This window comes from Otolemur garnettii, unplaced genomic scaffold, assembly GCF_000181295.1.
Source record: "Otolemur garnettii isolate 467f Iridium unplaced genomic scaffold, OtoGar3 scaffold00007, whole genome shotgun sequence".
Lineage (NCBI taxonomy): Eukaryota > Metazoa > Chordata > Mammalia > Primates > Galagidae > Otolemur > Otolemur garnettii.
Window position 1 is genome coordinate 15,727,714 of NW_003852402.1, and position 23,765 is coordinate 15,751,478.

The window sequence follows — 23,765 nt, forward strand, 5'->3', positions numbered from 1 at the left end:
CAAGTGACAGATTTTGTAACTTCTTTTTTGAGGGAGTAAGAAGCAGACTTTAGTCCCCTCTTTAGCATGCCAGAGCCAGGCTCTGTTGAAACATCAGTCTTAGATTAATACTGAGATGGACTCAGAAACACACTTGAAAGCGACTTGCGTTATTATCCATCCATAGCTTACATTTTATGACCTGCTTAAAGATGCAGGGAGCGTAAATCTTGGGAAGGATGGTCTTATTTACTTGTTCGCCTTTTCTGCAGCTGGGATGCTCACATTGGAGCCGGCTGGCTTCAGATGTCTGCTCCAGGATATTTTAGCTGAACTGTATGAGTCCATTAAACAAATGTAAGAGTTTTGGGGAAAGAAGAGTTATGTCTGAAACCAAATGTTTTACATGGAGAACATCTGGGGAATATTGGTATTTGTGTGTACAATACATCAGAAAGCAGCTTGGCGGGGTTCCGCTGGATGTTTCTGGCCTGTGGTTGCTGGATCGGACAGTTTTGTTGTAAGGGAATGGTTCTTATGAAGTATTGCCATCCAGGCAACGCTTGATCCAGGAAGGAGTGTCCTTGTTTAGCCGCACACCCGAATTGTTCTGATTAGTTCCCCAACCAGACCTTCCACAACATTCGAACAATCCAATATCTGAGTTATTTTTTCCCCTAGGCTTAAACTCCAGAGAAAGGAAGCGTCACAATGCCAGGGCTCGGAATGTTTCTTCTTTACAGTGTGGTTCCATAGATTTGACAAAATGTGGAAACAGGTGTGGCCCGGTGGAAGCAGCATTGGCCCCAGAACCCAAGTACCTGGATAGAAACTTGGGTGTGGTTCTTAGGGCCTCAGGGCACTTGGGGAGTTTCTTTTCTTAGATGCACTTTTCCTTTCCAGCAAAATAACTGGCCTGTTTCATGGGGTGGTGGGAGAAATCAAGGGAGGTGGCATTGTTTACTTCTATGCGGGAGGTCAGCCTGCCTGGGCTGTGGTCTTATCTACAAGTACAGAAGCAACGTGGACCAGGCTGGAATCTGGGAGGTTTGTCTGACTTCATCCGCTGGGCCAGGTTGGTGGTAGTGGGTGCACAGGTAAGAAAGGCATAATTGTGGTAAAAATTAAGACATGATAGTCAGAATTTTCTGATTCAATTCAACTCAACAGACATGTAATTTAGTGACAGTCTACTCTAAGGCCATGAATGACGCTCCCTTTTGTTAGGCTGTATGTTTACTGTGTTTCAGGTAGATGGACAGTGGCTGGTAAATATTTTTTAGGTGTGAACGTTATTTGGCAGAGAATATGGTTGGACTTCCTGCACCCCTGTGCAGAGTAGGTCAGAGGATTCAGGTTACTGAATCCCTACCCACCCAAAAGAGGCAAAATCCCGCCGTAATTTAATACAGTATTCTTGTGTTAGAGAAGTCACCATAAACGTTAGTGGCCAAGTGGGTCCTACAGATGGCTCTTTGACTAGCGCTGCTTCATGTACTAGACAAGTGAAATAGTCATAGGGGCCGTTTCACAAAGGCGGTGGTTGAGTGTGAGTCCTGTGGTGTGAGAAGGGGACAGCAGACACACTTTTGGGGGGAGGAGAGATAGGAAAATAGTTGAGTCAAGTGAGACCTCGTTCTGGCTTAAACTGATTCTTGCTTTGGAGTCTAAGACACAGGGGTGGCGGTGGGAAGTGACATGTGGAAGGACTTCTCGGGTGGCCCCAGCTCTGCGTGTGCACCCTGGTTTGCCTGCATCTCACAGAAGGACACTTGCTGGGCGGGTCATCAGGTCTTAGAAAGAGCATCTTTTGGGCCAGCTTCAGAGTCCTGTGCCCTCCTGTTGGCAGGGTGTGTGTGTGGAAGTTTTTTGATTGATGGTCACTTTCAAACTACGTGTAGTGGGGCAGGGGTGGTCCTCAGAGAAGGGTAAATGGGTGCTGGGCAGGGAGCCCTGTGTCCACCGCCCTCTCCAGTTGGATTGGAGGCACTTAGACGGGCAGGTCTAGGTCACATTTGATAGGCCTGGATCTGTGCCTCGTCCAGAGCAGATTTTCCAAAATTGCTTGCTGGGGGGTTGTCTCCTTACCACATCATTTTAGGGACTTGCCTCCCAGATTCTCCAGTCCAATTCTGCCTTTGCCCAGCTGCCTTAGCTGGCCCCAGAGGGAGCAGAAAGGAACAGGGAGAGATATTCTTCTGAAGATGAAAGTGGCTTAAATAGGGGCTTAAAAAACTTGTGGTGGGGACAGGGCAGTACGGCCTAGGGTTGGCCTTTGTGCCCAGATATTCTAATTCAGTTCTTATTTATTAACTCCCGCTATGTGCCAGACACCATGCTGCTCACCTTGTCAGTGTGTGCAGAGCTTAAGAGCATAGTTTGGGGTTATCAAGCCCCAGCTGTCCTATTTATTAGTTGTGCACTCTAGAGCATGTTCCTTAACCTCCCACAGACTCAGTTTGTGTTCATTAAAAAAAAAAAAATGAGGTTTTTGCAAAAATTTAATGAGAGAGAGGCTGAGAGGTTTAATAGAAAGGTACCCCGTGCCTGGCACATAGTCAGGACTTGATAACTGGTGATTGCTATGAAGACTGTTAGCTGTTATTGCGGGTCTTCCCCGAATCCCAGTGGGGTGGGCACTGTTTTTATCTCCAGTTGAAAGATGGGAAGTTCAGACTCAGTGATTTTGGGGACAAAAAGGGATTCAAAGCTTGAAAGACAAGCAAGTAAATGAAGACCCCGCAGCAGGTGGCTGGGGTGTAGGTTAGGTGGAATAACCAGACGTCCCCCTATGGCTTTATGTTTGTTAAGGGTCTATTTTAATACGTAGGGTTCACTCCAGCAACAGCTTTTTTTTTTTCTTCCTATGTGTTGTACCCGAGGCAGCTGCTGAGCACCAAAGATGCTGTAGTGAGTAAAACAGAAATGGCTCTGTGCAAGTGAAGCTTGCAAGTTATGGGGAGTGGGGTTAGCAGAGAGGGGGCTGTCTGTGCATTATGGTGGCTCAGTGCGGGGGTCAGGGTATATCTGCAGGAGATGGATTTGGAGGGGTTGGTCACCGGAAGAAGTTAGTTGCGGAAGATAGGGTGCCGAGGGGTCCTGGCAGAGAAAATGGCAAGGGCAGAGGTCCAGAGCCTTGAGTGCACTGCCCCACTCAGGTTGCTCCTTGCATCCCTGTGATGACCACAGATCCCTGCCCCCTGTCTCCTCGAGGGTAGGGACTGAGTGCTGAGGACTTGATAAGCCCAACACATGACGGGGCTGCAGGAGGTGCTCAAACGGGACTGAACCCGCTCCTTAGAGATCTGGCTGTCATTGTCTGGGGCTTCTCATTTGTAGCTGGAGGTGCTGTGGCAATGAGCATCCTACATCCTGAGCACCCCACATCCTGGCAGGTCTGTGGATCGCTAATTAGGGTGCTGACAAGCCCGCAGATGGATTTTGCAATGGGCTGTGGAGCAGGGACTGGCCTATTAACTCTGAATAATGGACAATGAGAACATCCCTTGGAAGGAAAAGGATACTTGTGACGAGATGATGAATGAGGTCTCAGAGGCTCCCGAGTGCTCTCCAGAGGCTGCGGGGGACAGGCTGCAGCCTGCGCCATTGTTCCCTCTGATCTGATAAGTCTGGGCACACCCTAACTGCTATAAATCAGTTTTCTGAATAAAAGGGATTCTGTCAGGATAAAAATAACTTCTGAAGAATCTTCTCTTTGACTTATCTGTAAAATAATCCGTGATTAAAATATAAAATGAAACTCATAGCCATGCCTCTTTGTGTCTGTGTGTGTGTTATGTTTTACCATCTTAAGAAATTATCAAAACTTTTCTTTTTTCTTTGTTCTGCTCACCTGGACCAACTAAATTGAACCGACTAATTTCTTCTGCCTTCGGGAAACTAATTTTGCCTCTTAGGGCTTTGTGTCTGTCCCTGGCTCATTGTTCCTGAGGGTACCGACGCAGCAGAGGCCTGACGTTAATATATAAAAACAATATTTGCAATGAATTAAGACATAATGGAATATTATAATGGGAGATCACACATGTATAAGCACCTTTGTGCGTAAGCACATTTATACATGCGTGATATCAAAGCAGCCTTCAGAAATTAGAGCAAGGTTTGCCTTGAGTTGGTTTGGAAAATAGCGTCCCTAGGATAGCGATGTTAGGACGGTCCCCAGCGTCAGGTGAAGGTAACAGCGTAAGGCACCAGGCTGTGAAACACGTCATAATTTGCCAGCATGCTTAGCAGTGTCTGTCACTCACCATCTTGTTTTATTAATAATGCATCAGTTCTGGGGACTTTGCTGGGGCTGCAGCCTGCCTCCTTATGTCAATGTTGAACCTTTTCTCGCAGTTTCAACCTTGCCGCTAGCTGTGCTTAGTAATTAGGTAAGGACTCTTTGCTCGGGGTGGTAATTCCTCATACAGTGGGACTCAGGACTCTTGTCATTTCAGTGCTGCCGTTAACTAGGTGAACTTAGGCCTCTACTTTAACTTCCTTGGGACTCAGTTGCCTCATCTACAACGTGAGAAAGTTGGAATAGGGTAATCTAAGGTCCCTTACAGCACCAGCCTGCCTTGATGATAATGGTGCTTCTTATGATTCTGCCACGGTCTGATGTCTTCCCACATTCACCTTGCAAGGTTGGTACTGTCTCATCCTTGTTTGCAGACGAGGAAGCTGAGTCTGTGGCATGACCACCTGAGTACTTTTTGTTTGCTGGAGGTGCCAAGTTGTGGTGGCTGGTGACAGGCCCAGCCTCTAATGCTGGGTTTCTTAGCAGTCCTGGCTCAGGCTCTGCAGAGTTTGAAGGTTGATACATAAAAGTTGCACAACTTTAAGCTTACCCAAGTTGTGTTATAGACAGTGTTGGAGTGATCAGATGCTACCAGTTGATACTGTCCAACTTGTAAGTAACCTCAGCCCCGGGGCCCATCCCTTTCTCTCCCTCCCCAGGACAATTCTAACATGGGAGAAAAAACAGTTGCACTTTAGAATTCTGATTTCGTGGTGCATTTGGCTTTCGGAAACATGAAAGTCCAAAAATAAACAGCTGCTTGGCAACTCCAGTCTCAGCTAAACAGCTTTGCATTTTCAGCCTGTGTGTTAGCATCTCTTTGTTACCAGAGGCCTTTTCATGCCCCGGGTCGTGTGCAGACTGTGAAGTCACCCATCCACAGCCAGCTTCAGTGGCCTTACATCATCCGCAGTCTCGCCTCAGGCTAGGACCAGGGAAATATCCTTTGGGAGCAAACTTTCCATTTGCCAGGAGTCAATTTAATTCAGGTCACCGAGCTTCCTCAAAGAAGCTTGTTTTGAATTCTCTTGTGTATAGATGGGCAGTTCATTAATTTTCATCAGTCGTCTGGTATGTATTTAATATGACTGCATCATATTTAAGTTACAGAATAATGCTGTCAGGGCCACATTTGATCTGCTTTAAGGTGACCATTCTCAAACCTCAGAGAGTAGCGGGATCACCTGGGCGGTTGTAAAGATACCAGGTGCTCCGAACCCCTTACCACCTCAGTTCACTAGGTATAAGGTGGGCCCAGGAATCTGCATTTTTAAACGGTTTCCTCCTCATCTCAACACCAAGCCGGGGATCTGAAGCCGGTGACCTGCTGGCCACTTCTTAACAGAATTTTCTTAGTGACTCTGTCCTTCTCGGCCTGGTTGGGACTCACTCCTGGCATGGCCACCAAGCACAAACTGTCCACTGGCCTTCTGTTGGCTGCTCCTTTGGTTCTTGCCCGATCGGTTACAGGCATTTGTGTTTGCAAACCCTAACACCATGCAGACTGTAAATCTGGCCTTGATTTCTTAGTCATTAATCCCACTTCCCTTGAAGTCTTACCACTCACAATGACATTCTTAGCTCAGTTCTTGAAGGGGGTTTGGGGGTAGGAGCAGGTACCAGAAAGCAAGGAATGACAATCCCTGCAGAGGGAAATGTCCCAGCCCTGTCTGAGGTCCTTCTGAGCAGGCCCTGGCCTGGTCAAGTACAAATCTGTTTTGCTGTTTAAATCCTGGAAATAGAATACATTTCTCATGGCAGAAGAGAAATTAGTATTATTGGAAGAATTATCACCCCTTTTGTGGAGAGTTTTGGGAAATAGAGGATTGGGAATTGAGTTACAGAGGATTATATTTTCAGAACCTTTTACAAGATGAAAGAGCTGGTGGTGGTGAGTGGGGGATGCCATTCTTTGAAGGAAAAGCTCTTACTCAGCCCTGCCGTGCTCCCTGGCACCCGTGCCTCTCCTCAGAGCTCCCTAATACAGCACTTGGCTTCCAACCTGCTTCTGTCTGAACAAACATGATAATGACATGAATCAACAGGCCAACAAGACAAGGAAGACAGGCCTGAGGGCCCAAGGCAGAGCTGGCTCTCTCGCATCTTGGCAACTTGTTGGGATGCTGTCCTGTGTTGGCCAGGCCCCTCCACAAGCAGCTGAGGGTAATTTAATGAGTCAGGGGCGTTGGTGGCAAGATGGCTTCCCTGCTGGCATTGGGGTGGTGTCGTTAGGAAGAGCCTTTCTGAGTAAAAGGCTCTGGGAGCGCTGGGCCAGGGTGGCCGTGGTCGAGCCTTGCTTGGTGCCCTTTCCCAGACCAGAGCAGGCGCCCAGGACGCTGGCCTGCAAGCTGGCCTTGGCTGTCCGTGTCTGTGGTAGAAGCCTCTGGGCCCCTCTGTCAGAACAGATCCCTGCGCTGCCTCCGACTCCCAGCTCCTGCGGAACGTGGTGGTGTGAGGTCACACCTTGTGAATGGCAGGGACATTGCCAGCTTGTGTTGCCGGGATTAGGGGGCAGCTTTGTCCTCACTAAGTGAAGCTAATGCCATGTTTATGACTGTGTTTCTTTTCCCCGCTGCTCAGCCCCCCAGCTGCACTTTCTGGGTGGAAACTTCCATATGATCCTGTAAAACTTCATCTGCTTAGAGGGGGTCCATCTCTCTAGCTTGAGACACCTTTGGGATCCTCCAGGTGACTCTTGTCACTTGTGATGTTTGGTGTCCATGCTGGATTTATCCACAGCCTTGGGAATCAGTAGCCTCTGGGCTCAGCCTGTGTGGGCTCAGGTTTTAGCTCCATTTTTTATAAAATGTGTGACTGTGGGCAATATTTAGTCTTTCCTGGGCCTCACTTGTCTCATCTGTAAAATGGGGTTGTAGGTAGGATGAGATAAATGAAGTAGGTAGGTAAATGAGATAAGGTTCACTGGTACACATTTAACGCATAAGCAATGTTATTGTTGTCACTGAGAATATTGTCACTGGGTTAAAAAGGTTGAGATGTCAGGGCCAAAGAAAAAGCACTGAGTCCTAGCTAAAGTGTGTCCCTGGACAAGCATTGTTGGCATCACCTGGGAGCTTGCTAGGAATGCAGAATCCCAGTCCACCCCAGACCTGTGGATTCAGAATCTACATTTTAACATGATGCCCAGTGACTACTGTTTGGGAGACATTGTTCTAGAGTACTGTCTGTAGGCTGAATATGTCAGCACAAGCATTTAGGGGAAGTAGCCAGGAAGGGAAGAGGGCAGAGATTCTCTTGGTGAGAGCCTCAAATACATAGGACCTGCTCGGACTCTGCCACGCACCTCAAAGCACGTCCTACTCTGCACAGGTGTCCCCTCCACAGCCCCTCCCTGCATGACTGCCTGGGGGTTAGTTTTAACCTCCTCTTGCCTCCCCACCTTGCAGATTGCTAGGCACATTCCCATGTCATTTCTACTCCTTACAACAACTCAAGAAGTAGGAGTTGCTAACCCCATTGTACAGATGAGGAAACCGAGACCTGTAAGGCTTGGGCTTGCCTGGGGTCACCCAGCCAGTACAGTCTGAGCTTTCACCCTCTCACCCAGTGTCTCCCTAACCCTGCTGCCTGGTTACACGCCCTCAACCTATTCCTAGAGCCACTGGGGAAGAGGACGTCCTGCAGGCTACAGAGCAGGTGGCTTTTGGTGATTATTTATAAAAGGGAAAACCGCCAGCCCCAAAGAGGAGGCTGGGCCTATTCCTTTTAACAAGAGATGGGAATTGGCTGGGCTGAGGTTACCTCTTAAACAGGCAGCCACTGCAGGGCAGAATTCGCAGGTCCTCCACCCAGCCTGCTACCGCATGAGGTTTAAACATTAAACTGTGAGGTGAGGTGGCCTTAATTTAAAAGCAGACTGTTTTATAAGGCGCACGGTGCCGTCTAGACTTGGGACGTTATGAAAGAGGTTGTGTTGTGTGTTACGCTCAAACACCTGAGTGCCCTGCTCTGCTGTGTTCTCTGACTTGGACAGGAAGAAATTGGGTTTTGGGGGGCGGAGGGTGTGTGATTTCAGACATTTGGTAATCTCTTCCTGCTGGGCCCTTTCCTTACTTCTGTTTTTCTTTGTAGATGTGAGAATTGAGGAAAACTGGAGAGGTGGTTTCCTCCTAGTGCCAGGCATGTCCGTACATTTCTTTGGTAGCCCCTGGCCATGAGGGTAATTATGTAATTACTGGTATGATTGTATAATTTTTGCTCAGTGCTGGTACCTTCCCCACCCTGCCTCCCACCCCGAGGCCAGGGGCGGAATCGTGCCGGCTCCCTCTCGCAGCCTGGAGCATAGTAGATGGGCAAAAAGAAGCAAACGAGCAGTCAGAATTCATAAAGCCTGAAGTCGCTATATTGAGGCAGACTTCTGATTTCAAGTAGGAACATTCTTTTTTAAATGTATTATTTATTATTATTTTTTTGAGACAGAGTCTCACTCTGTTGCCCTGGTGGAGTGACGTGGCATCATAGCTTACAGCAGCCTCAAACTTAAGGGATCCTCTTGCCTCAGCCTCCCAAGTAGCTGGGACTACAGGTGCCTTGCACAATACCCAGCTAGTTTTTCTGTTTTTGGTAGAGACATCTTGCTCTTCCTCAGGCTGGTTTTAAACTCCTCTACGTTCAAGCAATTCACCTGCCTCGGCCTCCCCGAGTGCTAGGATTACAGGCATGAGCCCCTGTGCCTAGCCCCCAGCTGGAACAGTCTATTCCTCTGTTCAGCTTCATGGGCACACCTAAGAAGGAGACAGGGGAAGATGGTCGTGGAATCAAAGTATTTATCCTCCTGCCTGGTTTTGCACTCAGGGACCATGATGCTGATCGTGGGCTCACCTGTTCTGAGCTTTCTGATGTTTCAGATGAGGTTCTAATTTAAAGATCCAGGATGGAGGTTCTCTTGTTCCTTACATAGTTTGGGACCAGAGTGGTCTCTTTTCCCAAGACTTTCACTCACTGTGTCCCTTGAGAAACCAGGAGGAATTCAAATTTGCTCCCAGGAAGAAAGGAAGAAAAGAATGTTTGACTTACGGGACACTTACTCTGGGTTGAAATTGGCTGACATTTACTGAGCAGCAACCCCAGCCCGGGCATATTCTTAAGCACCTGACGTGCATTTAGGCAGGTACTTTTATTGCGCTACCTGATGAATGAGGGACCTGACCAGGGTCACCCGGCTAGAGAGTGGTTTTAGCCAGGACTCAAAGCCAGGTTCCTAACCATCATGCTATGCTGTCTGCGCACTGGTCCAGTTTATCCTTCAGCTTTGTGAAGCAGATAATCTTACAGGAGCTGCGTTTACAGATTTCCTTCCTATTTCTTAATAGCCCTTGAAAAATGTAACAACCATTCCTAGCTCTCTGGGTCCTATGAACGTAGGTCGAGTATGCAGCAAATAGATGAAGAAGATAATTTTGATTGGTTGAAATACCTCAAAAGAGATAAACAGGGGAAGAGTGGTGGCCATGAGGGTGGCCTTATCAGCGGAGGGGTCAGCTTGAATGATGAGAAGGATGCAAAGATCGGTGTTGTAAGGCCACCTTGTGTGCTATCTGCACCAAATTGTAAGTGGTTGGTGACTGCTGGCTATTATTGTTGTTGTTTTCTTGATTTGCCATTAACAGGCTGTCTGACCTTGGACGGGCTGTCCACTGCTTGGGAGTGGAACTCAATGTCTTCTCTCTGCCTTTGGCAAGCGAGCAGTTCAGAGGGATTTCTAGCACTTGTCTCCTCCTGGGCCCTCACTGCCCCTTTGAACCGGGGGCAGAATGAGCCCTCTCTTACATTTTCAGTGGAAGATTCATTGTAGGAAGAGGGCAGCTTTTGTGGAGGGATAGCCACCATGGTCATTAACATTTAAGAAACCCCTTGAGTTTCCTCGGTGCTGAGCGGGGTATTGTGGGAATGTGGGCACTTCCCTTTTCATCATACCCTGCTGGAAGCATCGTCCTGGCGATTGTACCGTGGGACCATCTTCCTTGCTAGGCTGTCAGGGGGCTTATTTTTGTACCCCTTAGAATGTAGCTACACTCCCTGCCCTTGGATGGTGAAAGAATTTGTTCCTATTGTAGTTTGACAATAGGGTCTCCTGGAGGCCAAGTTCAGCTTGCTGCATAATCAGAGGGGTGGTTTCTACCCAGGGCCCGTCTCTAACTTATGGAGGAATGTAGGAGTCAGTCCAAAGCCTCCCACATTCTCCACGGCCTGCATGTGCTCCCTGTCTGCTTCCTCCAAGAACAAGCTCCTGGGGTTGCAGGCCTTACTTGGATAAAATAAAGCCTTCCAGTCCTATCTTTACATTTGACGTAAGCGAAGGGAGGCTTTTTTGCTACATACTGAATGGGGCTGTCGTGACTGCCTGGGGTAGTGCTGAGCCTGGCACCATCGTCAAAGGGGCCTTTAAGCTGGAGGCACATTCATCTCTGCACAGCTCCTTCTGCCCAGACATGGGTGCACCCGTGGTGGAAGGGAGGTGGCGCCTGCCCGTGGGTCACAGCAGGGCCTTCTGTCTTTCATATCTGCCTTCTGCATTCCTTGCTTGCCCATGTAGATGGCTGTTATAGGAATCCTCAATCATCCTATTACCACGCCTGTCTCAGCAGTAGTATTTAACTGAGGCGGCCCCTCTCTTTCTGCCCTAATTTCACTACCACGTCTCTGGTCTGAGCTCCCATCACCTAATAACATCAACCCCTCCCTCCCTTCCTCTTTCCCTCCTTCCCTCTCTTTTTTTATTTTTTGAGATAGAGTCTCACTTTGTCACCCTGGGTAGAGTACTGTGGCGTCATAGCTCACAGCAACCTCAAACTCTGGGGCTCAAGCCATTCTCTTGCCTCATCTTCCCGAGTAGCTGGGGCTACAGGTACACACCACAGTGCCTGGCTATTTTTAGAGACGCGGTCTCACTCTAGCTCAGACTGGTCTCGAACCCATGAGCTCGGGTAATCCACTCGCCTCAGCCTCCTAAGTGCTAGGATTAGGGGAGTGAGCCTCTGCACCCAGCCCCTCCTTCCCTTTCTATCAACCTGCCTACCTGCTCATGCTGCTTTCTCAGGTCTACCATATGCCAAGCAAAAGTGTTGAGGCCTGGAGGTAAAGCACTCAATAAGAGCCTCACCCGTGTAGAGTCCAGTAAAGACATTTGTGATGGACTGATTAGTCAATTAAATACTGATTAATCACAACTGGGGAAAGGGCTGCAAAGGAGAAATACAGGGAGCTGTATTAACCTGTCTTTGGGGAGGTCAGCATGCCAGTTGCAGTAAGTAGCTTTCCGATTCTCAGTGGGTCTTAGATGGGCTGATGTTATTTTAGAAATGTTTCCACTCATAGCACCTAGAGAAGTTGCACAGGCTCCTGAGGGGGATCTTTGAAGATGTGCCTGTGAGGCTGTGGTTGACCCTGTGCTAGTCAAGAGGTGGCCGAGGGTTCTGATAACAAGGACAGATTTTTCCTCCAGGTAACTATGTGCCTTCATGATGCAGAAGGGTGGATTAGCTGCCTTTCCTGTAGGAAAGGGTGGCACAGGTGACAGTTGAGGTCACAGGAGGACCAGCTTGGTGGGGAGCTAAGCAGGTTTGCTGAAGCCAGCAGAACAGTTAGTGGGCTTCCTTGTTACCTGTGGGTCCTGCTCCCTTAAGTGGTGCCCCCTACCTCCGCACCCAAGGTGATTAAATTACCAACAAGCTTGTTTATGAGCAAAGACGAATCAGCTGGCAAACACAAGTTTCCTTTATTAGATTTCCATTGTCATTTAATGCCTGTTTCTCTGCGTGTTTCTTTAGAGTAATTGCTCTGTGCGTTGGCCCTGGCAGTTCTCTACAGTTTGGATTTGCAGAAAGCTCACTGGCACTGAGCTTTTGGAACGGTCTGGGCCTGGCAAGGACACTGGCTGTCACTCCCTTTGTTTTACCCTGATCTGTCTCTAGAAGAGCCTTTTTGTCACACCACGTGCTATTGAAGGTACCTCAGGCCAGAGGAAGGATGTCAGGAGGATTTGGCTTCTGAGCAACTGTATAAACACTGCAGAGGCTGGAGTCTTAAAAGCCAAGGTTTGAGGCAGGGCTGGCCTTGAGATTGGCCACAAAATAATGTTTTTTTTTTTTTTTTTTTTTTTTTGCCACCACGCTGCCGCAGTGGAGCTGAGCGGTACCGATTTCACCTAACCGTGTTTAATCATCAATACCCTCTAAACTGAAAGCGCCTCTTTTTCCTCTTCCAGAGGATCAGAATTCTTAGCATCAATGAATCTGCCCTTGTTCTGCAGCCTTTGCTTTATGGAAGGGAAAAAAAAAACCCACCATTCCCAGCCCCAGACTGTTAAAACCTGATGTTGTCTGTTGCTGAGAGAAGGGTGTTTTGCTATAAATGAAAGACATGACAGGGGGTATTTCGAAGCTTTTGTTTTGGTTATTGTCGGTTCTGCCAACAAGTAACATCTGTATTTATTTTCCAAACTCCTCCAATGGCTGATTTGCATCTGTTTAGTTCTCTGAGTAACATTTCATTTCCTGACTTTATAGGTTGCTATAAAATCCATTCGTAAGGACAAAATTAAGGATGAACAAGACATGGTTCACATCAGACGAGAGATTGAGATCATGTCATCCCTCAGCCATCCTCATATCATCAGTATTTATGAAGGTCAGTGATTTTTTTTTTTCCCCACCCCTGTATCAGTTACCATTTCTCATACCATGGGGCCGGCCAAGACTTTTAAGTAATTGCCTTTCTGGGCAGGAGCCAAGTATTTTTCTTCATGATGCAAAAAAGTAGTCGGGTGTTATCTCTTATTTGGTTACCTTGAACGCAACCAGACACGTGAGTGCAGCTCATTTTGGTCATAAAATATCTCCGGTGGATGCTTAGTCTGTCTTCCCAATTCCTTGGCAGTTGCTAAGCAACCCATCTTATTGAAAGGCAGTCTGTGAGACAGCCTTGGTTTCTGAAAAATGACCGTGTGCTGGGTGACCAAATAACAGTGGCTACGTTGTAACTGTCACTCCCCAAAGCCAGTTGCTTTGATAGCGGTCTGAAGAGTCACTCAAAGTTAGGTTCTTGCAGTTAGGCATTAACTCTGAGCAGGTCCAGACAACACCAGGAAAGCGGGTTCGGACAGCAGCTGCTTTGCAAATCGGAATCCAAACTATTGGTGTTTGTAAAAGGGCAGGGTGGGGGAAGGTTTATAAAAATGCTCAGGCTTCATTTCAACCCTTTGGTCCTTCAGGGGAAGACATGGAGAGTATAAACCTCCCACAGACTATCAGTTTTTAAAAAGATCCCCTAAAGAAGTTACACAGCAGTTTGTGTTTACTACAGAAGTGATTGAAATACAAATGTTAGAATTAAAAAAAAATGTGTTCTAACTTCCAACTTAATAAATAGCTCTCTATCCATATCTGTCTCTACTTTTCTATATCCCTATGTGGTTTTTATCCGATATTACATCATACTGTTTATACTGTTTTTTAGCTTTTTTTTTTCCATTTATTATATCATGAATCTCTTCCTGTGTCAATAAATATTCCCCTGTAAAGACATTTGAAAAGCCTTTATAGTATTCCATTTATGGGCATACCGTAATTTATTGAATCTAATTGCCTTTGCCAAACATTTGAGTCGTTCCAAATTTCTGGTTATTATAAACAGGGCTTTCGTGAGCCTCCTTGTGCACCATTTCTGATTATTTTCTTGTGAAAAATTTCTACTTAATAGAAATTAACTTATTAAGACCAAGTGAAGTCCAAAGTGTTTCCCCAGAATATTTTAAAATATATGGTCGAATAAGAAAAATGAACCCATTTTTAATTTCTGACCTGATCGTTTAGTAATCAGGAAACCAGATGACCAGTGACCCTAAAATTTCTCTTGGTACTTTTCGTTTTCCTTCATCTGGTTCCCTGATCGTTTTTGCCATTGTTTTTTCTGCTGCTTCTATTTTTGCTTCTTGTCTCGAAGTAAGTGTTGGTAATGTCTTATCTTGGATCCTGATCTTTTTAAAGCTCATTTTTTCGAGCCTTTGGGGATAGGATTTTCAAGAGAAGTCTTTATCCATTCCATCATGTATTCATTCCACAAACATCTCGTGCAGTAATTCTCCAAGTGCAGTCCCAGGCCAGCGGCAACAGCATCATTTGAGATGAGTAGAAGTTTAAACTCTCAGGCTTTACTCGGGACCGGCTGAATCAGGAATGCAGCAATCTGAGTTTTAGCAGGTTTGAGAATCCCTGGGCTACTGGGTGTCTACTTGTTTAGCATCTGATTCAGTGAGGTTAGAAATTTAATGCTGAAGATGATATGCATCCCTTATTCAAGAAGCAGTACAAAGCAGTGTGGAAACAGTATTAAGTAGATCTGTGAGCAACATAGTCTGAGATGATAGGGGTTAGAAGTGTTGATGAAGATGTATGGCACCTGGGCTTGAAGATGTTTGGGGGGTAAAGAATTGGCAAAAGTAGAATTCCAGGCTGATCAAGAAAAATCTGAAGATGCCTGGCTCAGGTTTCTAGAAGTTAGAAGTAAGCAGAGATACAAAGTGCAGATGAAAGATTTATTAAATTCTTAGTTTTTTCTTGTTCCATGTGGCCTGGTTACCATAGAAACCTCAAGTCCATGTGAAGGATGACTTGTAGGGTGTGGACTCGTGTGGGTCCCGTGCTCTGGGGGCATTGTTGTGTTTTGGTGTTTCTTGGCTGAAAGCGGAAACTTTCTTTATCAGGAAGGCAGACAGGGTTTCTTCTCAGCATGAAGTTTCCGGGTTATTTGTGAGGCTGTCTGAGGCAGCTGGAATCTGGCAAGGAAAAACCTGACTATTTCACCAGCTCCATGCCCTCTTTGGCCTTAGGAATCAGACAAGATGAGTAGGGAATGGGAACCCATCTCCTGCCGCAGGGAAGGTCAAAGATGAACCTTAATGTAAGAACTTTTTATTATCAAGGGCTAGTTGGCCTTAGTACAGACCTTGATGGAGGCTTTAAGAGAAGCTTCTGCTTATCACTTTAAAGATGGGTACGAGTGTGAATTAAAGTTCTTTGATGACTAGAAATACTTTCTGTCAAGGCCTCAGGAGGGACCTTAGGCCTCAACTTGTAAAACCCTTAGAGCAGGTTTTAGGGAGCTCAGACCCAAATCCTTCACTGTGCTTAGACATAAGACTTCGGACAAGGTGGGGGGCCTCTCAGTGCCTTAGTAACCTCACACATAAAGTGGGGATGACCACGCTAGCCCTCTCAGAGGGTTGTCAGTAGATTAAATGGCATGATACATGTACCTGGTGAGCTCTAAAAGATAATTATGAGGACACTGTAATTATCACAAGTAGTTCTTAACCCGGGGTCCAATGACAAGGGTATTTCATGGGGGAACTGCAGGGACCTGTGAGTCCTCTGGAATAGTAATTGTGCTTTCCAATACAGAAGTCCCTAACTACAGCTGGATATTTAAAATTACAATAATTTTTTTTTTTGGAGACAGAGTCTTTTACTCTGTCACCTAGGCTAGAGTGCCATGGCCTCACCCTAGCTCACAGCAACCTCAAAGTCCTGGGCTCATTCAAGCAGTCTTCCTGCCTCAGCCACCTGAGTACCAGGGACTATAGGCACCTGCCACAACACCCAGCTGATTGTCTATTTTTAGTAGAGACGGGACCTCACTGTTGCTCAGGCTGGTCTCGAATTCATGACTTCAAGCAGTCCTCCCACCTCAGCCTCTCAGATTGTTAGGATTACAAGTGTGAGCCACTGCGCTCAGCCTAAAGTAAAAAAAATTTTTTTTTTTTTTTTTTTGAGACAGAGCCTCAAGCTGTCCCCCTGGGCAGAGTGCCGTGGCATTACAGCTCACAGCAACCTCCAACTCCTGGGCTCAAGCGAGTCTCCTGCCTCCGCCTCCCAAGTAGCTGGGACCACAGGTGCCCGCCACAACGCCCGGCTATTTTTTGGTTGCAGCCGTCATTGTTGTTTGGCGGGTCCGGGCTGGGGATTCGAACCCGCCACCTTAGGTGTACGTGGCTAGTGCCTTAGCCGATTGAGCTATAGGCGCTGAGCCAAGTAAAAAAATCTTAAAAAATGAATTCCTCAATCACTGAACCACATTTCAAATGCTCAGTAACCACAGGAGGGTAGTGGCCATGATATCAGACAGTGTAGATACAGAACATTTTCAGCCTTGTAGGAAGTTCTGCTGGACAACGCTTTTAGGTAACATCTTGTGTGTTATTACATGTGATGTTGTACAGGTTATGTTTTTTCCTGATGAGAGCGTGTGTAGCTTTCATCAGACTCTCAAAGGCATTCTTGACCTCAAGTATTTAGTGACTCAGAGTACCGTACAAAGAAAAAGGTATTGTTTTATCCAGAAAACTCCCAGGAACTTAAATGTGGCCTTTATTTCTTTTAATTTCTTAGCGCTCTCTGGTTTCTGTTCTGTTCCCTTTTCCTTCTCCCACACAAGTTCTGTTTCTCCCACATTGACTGAGCAACTGTGGAGGAGGGCTGCTCCCTCCCTCCCCTGGGGGTTAGCAAGAGCAGGAAGGCTCTACTACTCCAGCTCCTCCAACTGACACCCCACAGCTTCCATCCCGGTCCCATGACTTTATCTGCTTTACTGCCCAGCGGGACCCTAAACCCCGGCTTTGAGAGTGAAGTTGGAAGTGTCATCTGGGGAATTCTTCACATTTTACTAAGGTCTCCCACATCTAGTCTCATTTGATTCCCACGGCAAACACATGAGGTGGGCCGGCCAGGTGGCCCCATTTTGCAGTTGTGCACATGGAGACTCTGGACAGTGATTGACTTGCTGGGTGTTTCGTGTGCTAGGGCTGCCGTTACCGAGTGCCACAGACTGGTGGCTTAACCGATGGATAAACACTTTCTCACAGTCTTGGAGGCTGAGACCCTGAGATCAAAGTGGCATCAGGGGCAGTTTCTTCTGAGGGCTGTGATGGATGTGTCCCACGCTTCTCTACTGGGCTTATAGATGGCGTCTCCCTGCTGATTCTTCACATCATCTCCCCGTATGTGTCTTCGTCCAGATTCCCCTTATCATAAGGACACCAGTGATGTAGCTTGGGGCCCATGTTCATGACCTCATTTAAACTTCTCTCCATAAAGACCCTGTGTCTCCAAAGAGGGTCACATTCTGAGGCCCGGGAGGTAGGGCTTCCACATGTGAGTTTTTCTTGGGGTGGGGGGCACAGTTCAGCTCATCACATTGGGCATCACAGCTGGCTGGTGGCCCTGACACAAACGTCTCCTGGCTCCATTTGTCTTTTTCCCTCTGCCATGCCTCAGGCCCATATTTCTGAACATGCCGGTATCTTGTTTTGCTGGTTCTTCAGCCTAGCATTTTCTATCCTGACCTTGGCTGCCTCTGCTACAACCCTGGAATATGGGGCGTGGTGTGCGTGCATGTGAGGGTACAAGGGTAGTGGCAGCAGTGGTGGTGGGACCTGCGTCTGGCAGTCCAGAGTGAGAGGAGACCCCTCTCTCTGGAAGCTGATTGGTTGACAGGTCAGTCACAAGCCTTAGCTCCATGCCGAAATGCATTATTGATTTGCTTAGTGAGAAATCAGTGCTGTGGCACCTAAGTGGCTATTTGGACACTAGCCAAGTGAACAGAAGCTACTTAAGAACTTTACAGATTCTTCTTTAACGAAAGCTTTATGATTAAAAAATAAACACACAGCAGCAGTAGCAGCAGCCACATGGCAATCTGACAACACAGTGATTCGCCTCTGAGTGTTTAGGAGCTTGGGGTATTCATGAGGGGAAGGCATCACCTTGGAATGTATTGGCTGGTAATATTGAAATACTAGTTCCGGAGAAAAAGTAATTCATCCATTGAAAGAAATACTAATGAAGTGCCTACTATGTGCCAGGTTCTATTTTAGCCCTGGGACACAAGTGCAAATAAAACAAGCTCTTCTCTCTCGGAGCTGACGTTCAAGGAGATGAGATAGTCAACCAAGTCAACAGATAAGGTGGTCAGGGAGGCCTTTCTGACTGAGTTTTGAGAGGAGTGATTTTTTTCTTTTTTTTTGTAATCTAATGTCACATATGATTTTTAATTGTGGTGAAATACACATAACATAAAATTTGCCATCTTAACCATTTCTAAATGCAGTTTGGTGGCATTAAGTATGTTCATGTTATTGTACAAACATCTTCATCAGTCTCCAGAACTTTTCTTCTGGCTGCCTTTTTTTTTTTTTTTTTTTTTAAGAGCGGAGTGATTTTTGAGCTGAGGCTTGAATAAAGCAGAGATTAAGGGACAGGACCCATGAGGCTGAGAGGGGAGTGAGAAGAGGGACAGGAGAGGGCCAGCTCTGGACCACATTGGCCAAGGACAGGAATGTGGCTTTTCCACCAGCAATGATGAGAAGCCACTGGAAATTTGAGGAGAAAGTAGTCTTTTTGATTTGCATATTGAAGTCTTTACCTTGCTCTAGGGGGTGTGCTACTAGTTATCTCACTTAGTCTTACTATCTGTGACATATGAACAGTTAACATCCTTATTTTAAGGCAAGGAAAATTGAGCTTCCAGGACAAGTCCATTTTCTAAGGTTATACCAAGTTGTAAGTGGTAGATCTGAGAGCTGAACCCCTGTAGTGACCCTGGGAAACCAGTGTTCTTGATACTAACCTGTTAGTTGGCAGTCTGCAGTGACTTCTGCATGGAGGCAAGTGGTGTCTTAGACCCCGTAATACGGAGAATCCCTGCCTTCACAGAGATTGCCATCTTACACAGCTCAGAGGATTAAATCCCACCTTCGCAGGTATTTTAGAAAATATTTCTAATGACGTCTCAGGAAGAAGCTTGGGCCGCAAATTTGGTAAACTCATAGGTGAAGTGTTTTCATCCTTTTACATGAAAATGTAAGTAATTTATGTATAATTCTCAACTCCTACAGGCCTATAGAATCTGCAGCTTAAACAACTCTGCTATTCACCAAATCTCAAAAAACAATCCCTTTCAAATGTGTCCTTCTCCAGCCAGACCCTGGGGTTAACTCTCCCGTTGACCTGTGGGTGAAGGTGATTAACCCTCAAATTTGTCAACTCTGTGTAAACACAGAAACATAACTGCCTTTTAATGCTAAGTAAACAAAAGAGGCTAGACACTTTCTAGTGTGAGATACTGAGGGTAACCTAATCGGGAGCAAAGACAGGAATCTCCTGCACTATCTCAGAGATGGACCCCTGTTTTGAGTCAAAGGAATTCCATTCTCTCAGCAGGGAAGTAATTGACAATATGGAAGAAACTGCTGAAAAGGAAGTGCCCGCCAGACCTTTCTACTTGGTTGCCTAGGATGGAAGAGATAAAAAGTTTTTGCCTGAGGTTCTGATTTCAGGCCCCGAGTTTAAACATCAAAGGCACGTCGTCTCACTCTCATTTCCCCTTTGAAAGCCTAGAAGACCCTGTCTACAAACCCACTGGGAATGGACATCTTTAACATCCCATCTGGTAACAGTCTGGCTTGTGAAATTGAAAAGGTGGGAGCTGGAAGGCGGGTGAGATTCTCAGGCTGGGCCTTCACTTCCGTGCCCTTGGTTTTGGTTTCTGGAAATCTCTTCTCCTGGCCGGGCAGGATTACATCTCTTTCTTGGCCCTTTGCATTGTGACATGCTAGAAACGGCCAACTCTTTCATCACTTCTCCTATTTTAGGTAAGCGTGATCCTGGCTTTAGGGGACCGAGTAGGAAGTGTCTTTGGCGCTTGTTAGCTGTGATCTCTCATCTGTTGAAAGAGTCGCTCAAACTTTAAAAAAAAAAAAAAAAAAGAACCAAAATATATCTCCTTTGATAAGCCTGTGGAATCTCATGCCTCCCCTCTGTGAGCCTTAAGCCTGCCGTCCCTGAGAAAATGTAAAGGAATCTGTTTTCTAATGTTCTCTGGATTCCTACCATGAAGACACTTCGGATGGGTTCGCTGTCAGTTAAGAGGCCCTCTCATCCTCCTGGAAATGGCATTATAGTGTGGTTTTTTAAGCTACCTGTGCCTCCTGGAATTTTGATCTTTCTGGAAGGAGATATCGCTTTTGCCTCCTGGTGAAATTCACTGCTCTAAAAATTCAGAGGAGGAAAAATCAAAGGCCAGGAACTATGGGAAAGCCCAGAGCCCTGTGGTGCACTGCAGGCCCTCCCAGCCTGTGACCAGAGGCACTGCAACTTCTGCAAGATGTTTCCACAGAATCCAGCAGAGGTCTGGGAGAGAGAAAGTGTGGCTGCTCTGTCCCCTGCTCCTGGAAAATAACCCCTGGAGAAAGGCAGGACCCTGCAAACTGCCCACTCATGCATTCAAGCAGTGCTTCTCAAAGGGTGTTCCAGCTGGGCCCTGCCCAGGACCTGCAGAATTAGAAACTCTGAGCATAGGTCCCAGCAAACTCTGGGTGACTCTGATACACTCCAGTTTGAGAACCCCACTCTATTAGAGAAATACTCCCCTTAGAAGGTTCAAAACCAAAGCAGGGCTGCTTTTCTCGCACCAGTTATTTGGAAATATCTCCAGTGGAAGCAGTTGACATTTCCCTTCTCAGGCTCAGCTGTGCTAATCCAGGGTTTTCAGGCAGGAAGACTTGATTTAGGCTCTTTTGATGACAGAATAAATGGCTGAATCTAACAAGGCTAGCAGTCATTATATTACCCACTGTTCTCATTCGTTCATTTTACAAAGAATTATCGAACACTTATGTTTCAGTTACTATTCTAGTAGGGTGAGAATATGTTTATTGTCCAAATAGGCTTAGATTGGAAAGAGCCAGTGGCTCGTCCAGTTACTACTGTGTGACCTTGGTCTAGGGATTAAGGTCTCTGTGGCTCAGTTTCCTCACCTATTAAATGGGGCCATTTGCTATTAATAGCTACTTTATAGATAATGTTGCAGGATTAAATGAACTGAATAAAATTGCTAAGCACAGTTGGAGAGACATGTCCAATAAATGGTATTGATTATTCTTGACGTGATGTTTAGGGATCAATGAGATGTCCTTTCTGGATGGAGTAAAAACATCTCCTGGGAAGTGATAGGAGGGGAGATTGAGGCCAGATGGCCTAGATCAGTGATTCTGAATGCGGAATAGAATTTGACGAGGAGTTTGTTAAAATTAATGCTGATGCCTGGGCCTCACTCCCAAGGATTTCAATTTAATCGGCCAGGCTGAGGAATATGGACTTAATCCTGAGACCAGGAGGAAACAAGCCTTGGTCTGGAAACTTGAGTTGGTCTGATCATTTTGTCATCAGTGAATTCCAGAGAAGGCCGTGTGTCTGGCAGCCGTCACCAGTGAGCAGTGAGTGATACCTTTGGGCTTGGGTTCGCTTAGTTAGCATTGGGTCGCTGCCCTCATCAGGGACTCAGAGCCCCATGAAGCAGTTTGTTGAACTTGGCAAAAGCAGTTATGTTATGCTTGTGTTTACTCTTTTGAACCCATGGCGAATTGCTGAGCATCTTAACACACTCCCTCTGCTGCCAGATTCGCAAGTTCCACATGAAGTCCCCGCAGACTGAATCCAAATTAAGGACTCGCCCTCGTTAATAATGCAGCACCAGAGAGGTTTCTCCCCTTTTAATCATAGGACAAGCTCTTCAGCTGTGAGTCTGTCCAGCCACATCTCTAATGAGTTTCCTATTAAGTTAGCTATTTGACCTTCGAGTGTATTATTTTCATTGTTTTCATTTGATTACACCCAAGTCATTTTTCTAGAGGCTGGAGATTAAAATAAAACAACTAAAAACTTTACACTACTCCCTGACCGTTCTGCCTCCCCCTCTTGGGCTTCCTGGAATTCAGTATTTGCTGGTGCCTTAAATAACACAGCGTATACTTGATTTTCAAAGAAAAAAAAACAAAAAGAGTGAGACCGTCTTGCGCTTTACCATAGGGTCTTTTGAAGTGAACTGGATAGTTCTCTTAATTTGCTTAGGAAGGTCACAGAACACAGAAGAGGGGGACCTCCACAAGGACCATGTGCAACAGAGGGAATTTGGATGTTGAAAAGGGGGATGGGGTAACTTCTAAACTGCACAGACTGAAATTTTCTTATTTGGGAAATGCAGACTCCCCTTCCCTTCCATGACGTCTCACAGTGGGCTCACCTGATAGGTCCAGCTTAGAGATGGACAGACACCCCTGCTTTGAAACAGCACTGGGGTCTGAAGAATGGAGATTTAGAGACCTAGCTCTGCTGTGGGCCCCTCGACTCCTCGGATGTGTTTGAGTGTCCCTCCCACCTGCATCCCATCACACACAACCTCAAGGGCACCACGAATGCAGTCTCAGATGTGGGTTCTGCCAGGGCACAGTCACAACCCTGGATTTGATCCAGGCATGTCTTCATTTGTTCTTTCTTAAACGAAGACTTGCTGCGGAAGGGCTAGGTAACTTGCCCAGGTGACCCAGCTGGTATGTGGCAGAGCCGCCTGGATTTCAGCCCAGGTGGCCTCACTCTGGGAGTTAGGCTCATCAGCATTGCGCTGTTACCCCGCAAGGCGGTCCAGAACTTAGACAAGATCCCCCTCAGGGTGGCTGAGCTGTCCATCCATACGTGGCAGGTCAGCAGTGGCTAGAACCAGAGGTGTGATAACCCCCGACTTGGCTTTTCCACTCTGGGGAGATGAATCCCCTGAGGAAAAAGAATCTCTGCTGGGATTTCCAGGAGGGGAAGACTCTCAGTCTACCTTCACGGAAAGATTTCAGTCCTCATCATTGCCAGAACTGGGGGAGCTTGCTTTTCTCAGAAAGTAACTGTATCAAGTACAAGAGTCCATCTTTGGCCTGGGGTGGTCGTGAGAGATTCTGATCATTAAATTGCCAGGGCTCACTCAGAGTCAGAAGTGTGTGTGTGTGTAAAGAGAAAGGCTGAGCTGAAGAAACAGAGGGAACCGAGAGGGAGACCAGGGAGCACATGTGGTGTGTGTTGCAGGCTGATAGAGCCCACGATTTTCACCCTAGGGCCCTATGTGAGTTCCATGGATGTGCCTCCCAGGGGCAGCTGTGGAAGGAGAGTAGGGCCCAGTGGCCAGTCCAACGTAAGGCCCTTGAGTCCCTTCTGCCCCATGGCTTTTCTCTCTATCCTGGCCACATCCCCTGTCTTCTTAGGATTTGATATTGGGCCGCTAAATAGCACTAATAATCTTCGCAGGAATGAATGGCTCTTGGCAAGCCTTCTGCACCCCTCTTCTGCCAGTAGCTTCTATGCCTTCTTAGCAGTTCTTCTGCCTTCCATGAAGTCTGCTGCTGGCAGTGGGTGGTGTCAGGGCCCAGGACTGGCCATGTCTATGGGCCCAGCTTAGGTTCTGGACACGGACCACTAAGCTACCTTGCTCAGGAACAGTTTCTCTTAGGTGCTTGAGGGCTATCTACTTTAGCTGGAGAGAGACAGTATCTTAGAGTAAAGGTCTTCTTAGAACAGATAGAGCTTAGTCTTTAGCAGAGCTTGGTAATCTTCAGCAGAGAGACACCGTGCTGGCGTTCTGCAGGCAG

At 46.7% G+C, this 23,765-nt stretch overlaps 1 protein-coding gene across 1 annotated transcript in view; it reads left to right on the plus strand.

Moving 5' to 3' along the window:
• NUAK1 (NUAK family kinase 1) overlaps positions 1–23,765 on the plus strand; it is a 73,820-nt gene that overhangs the window by 18,277 nt on the left and 31,778 nt on the right. Inside the window, exon 2 of the mRNA XM_003783283.3 lies at positions 12,811–12,931. Coding sequence (XP_003783331.1) covers positions 12,811–12,931 — 121 coding nt within the window. The remainder of the gene's footprint in view (positions 1–12,810; positions 12,932–23,765) is intronic.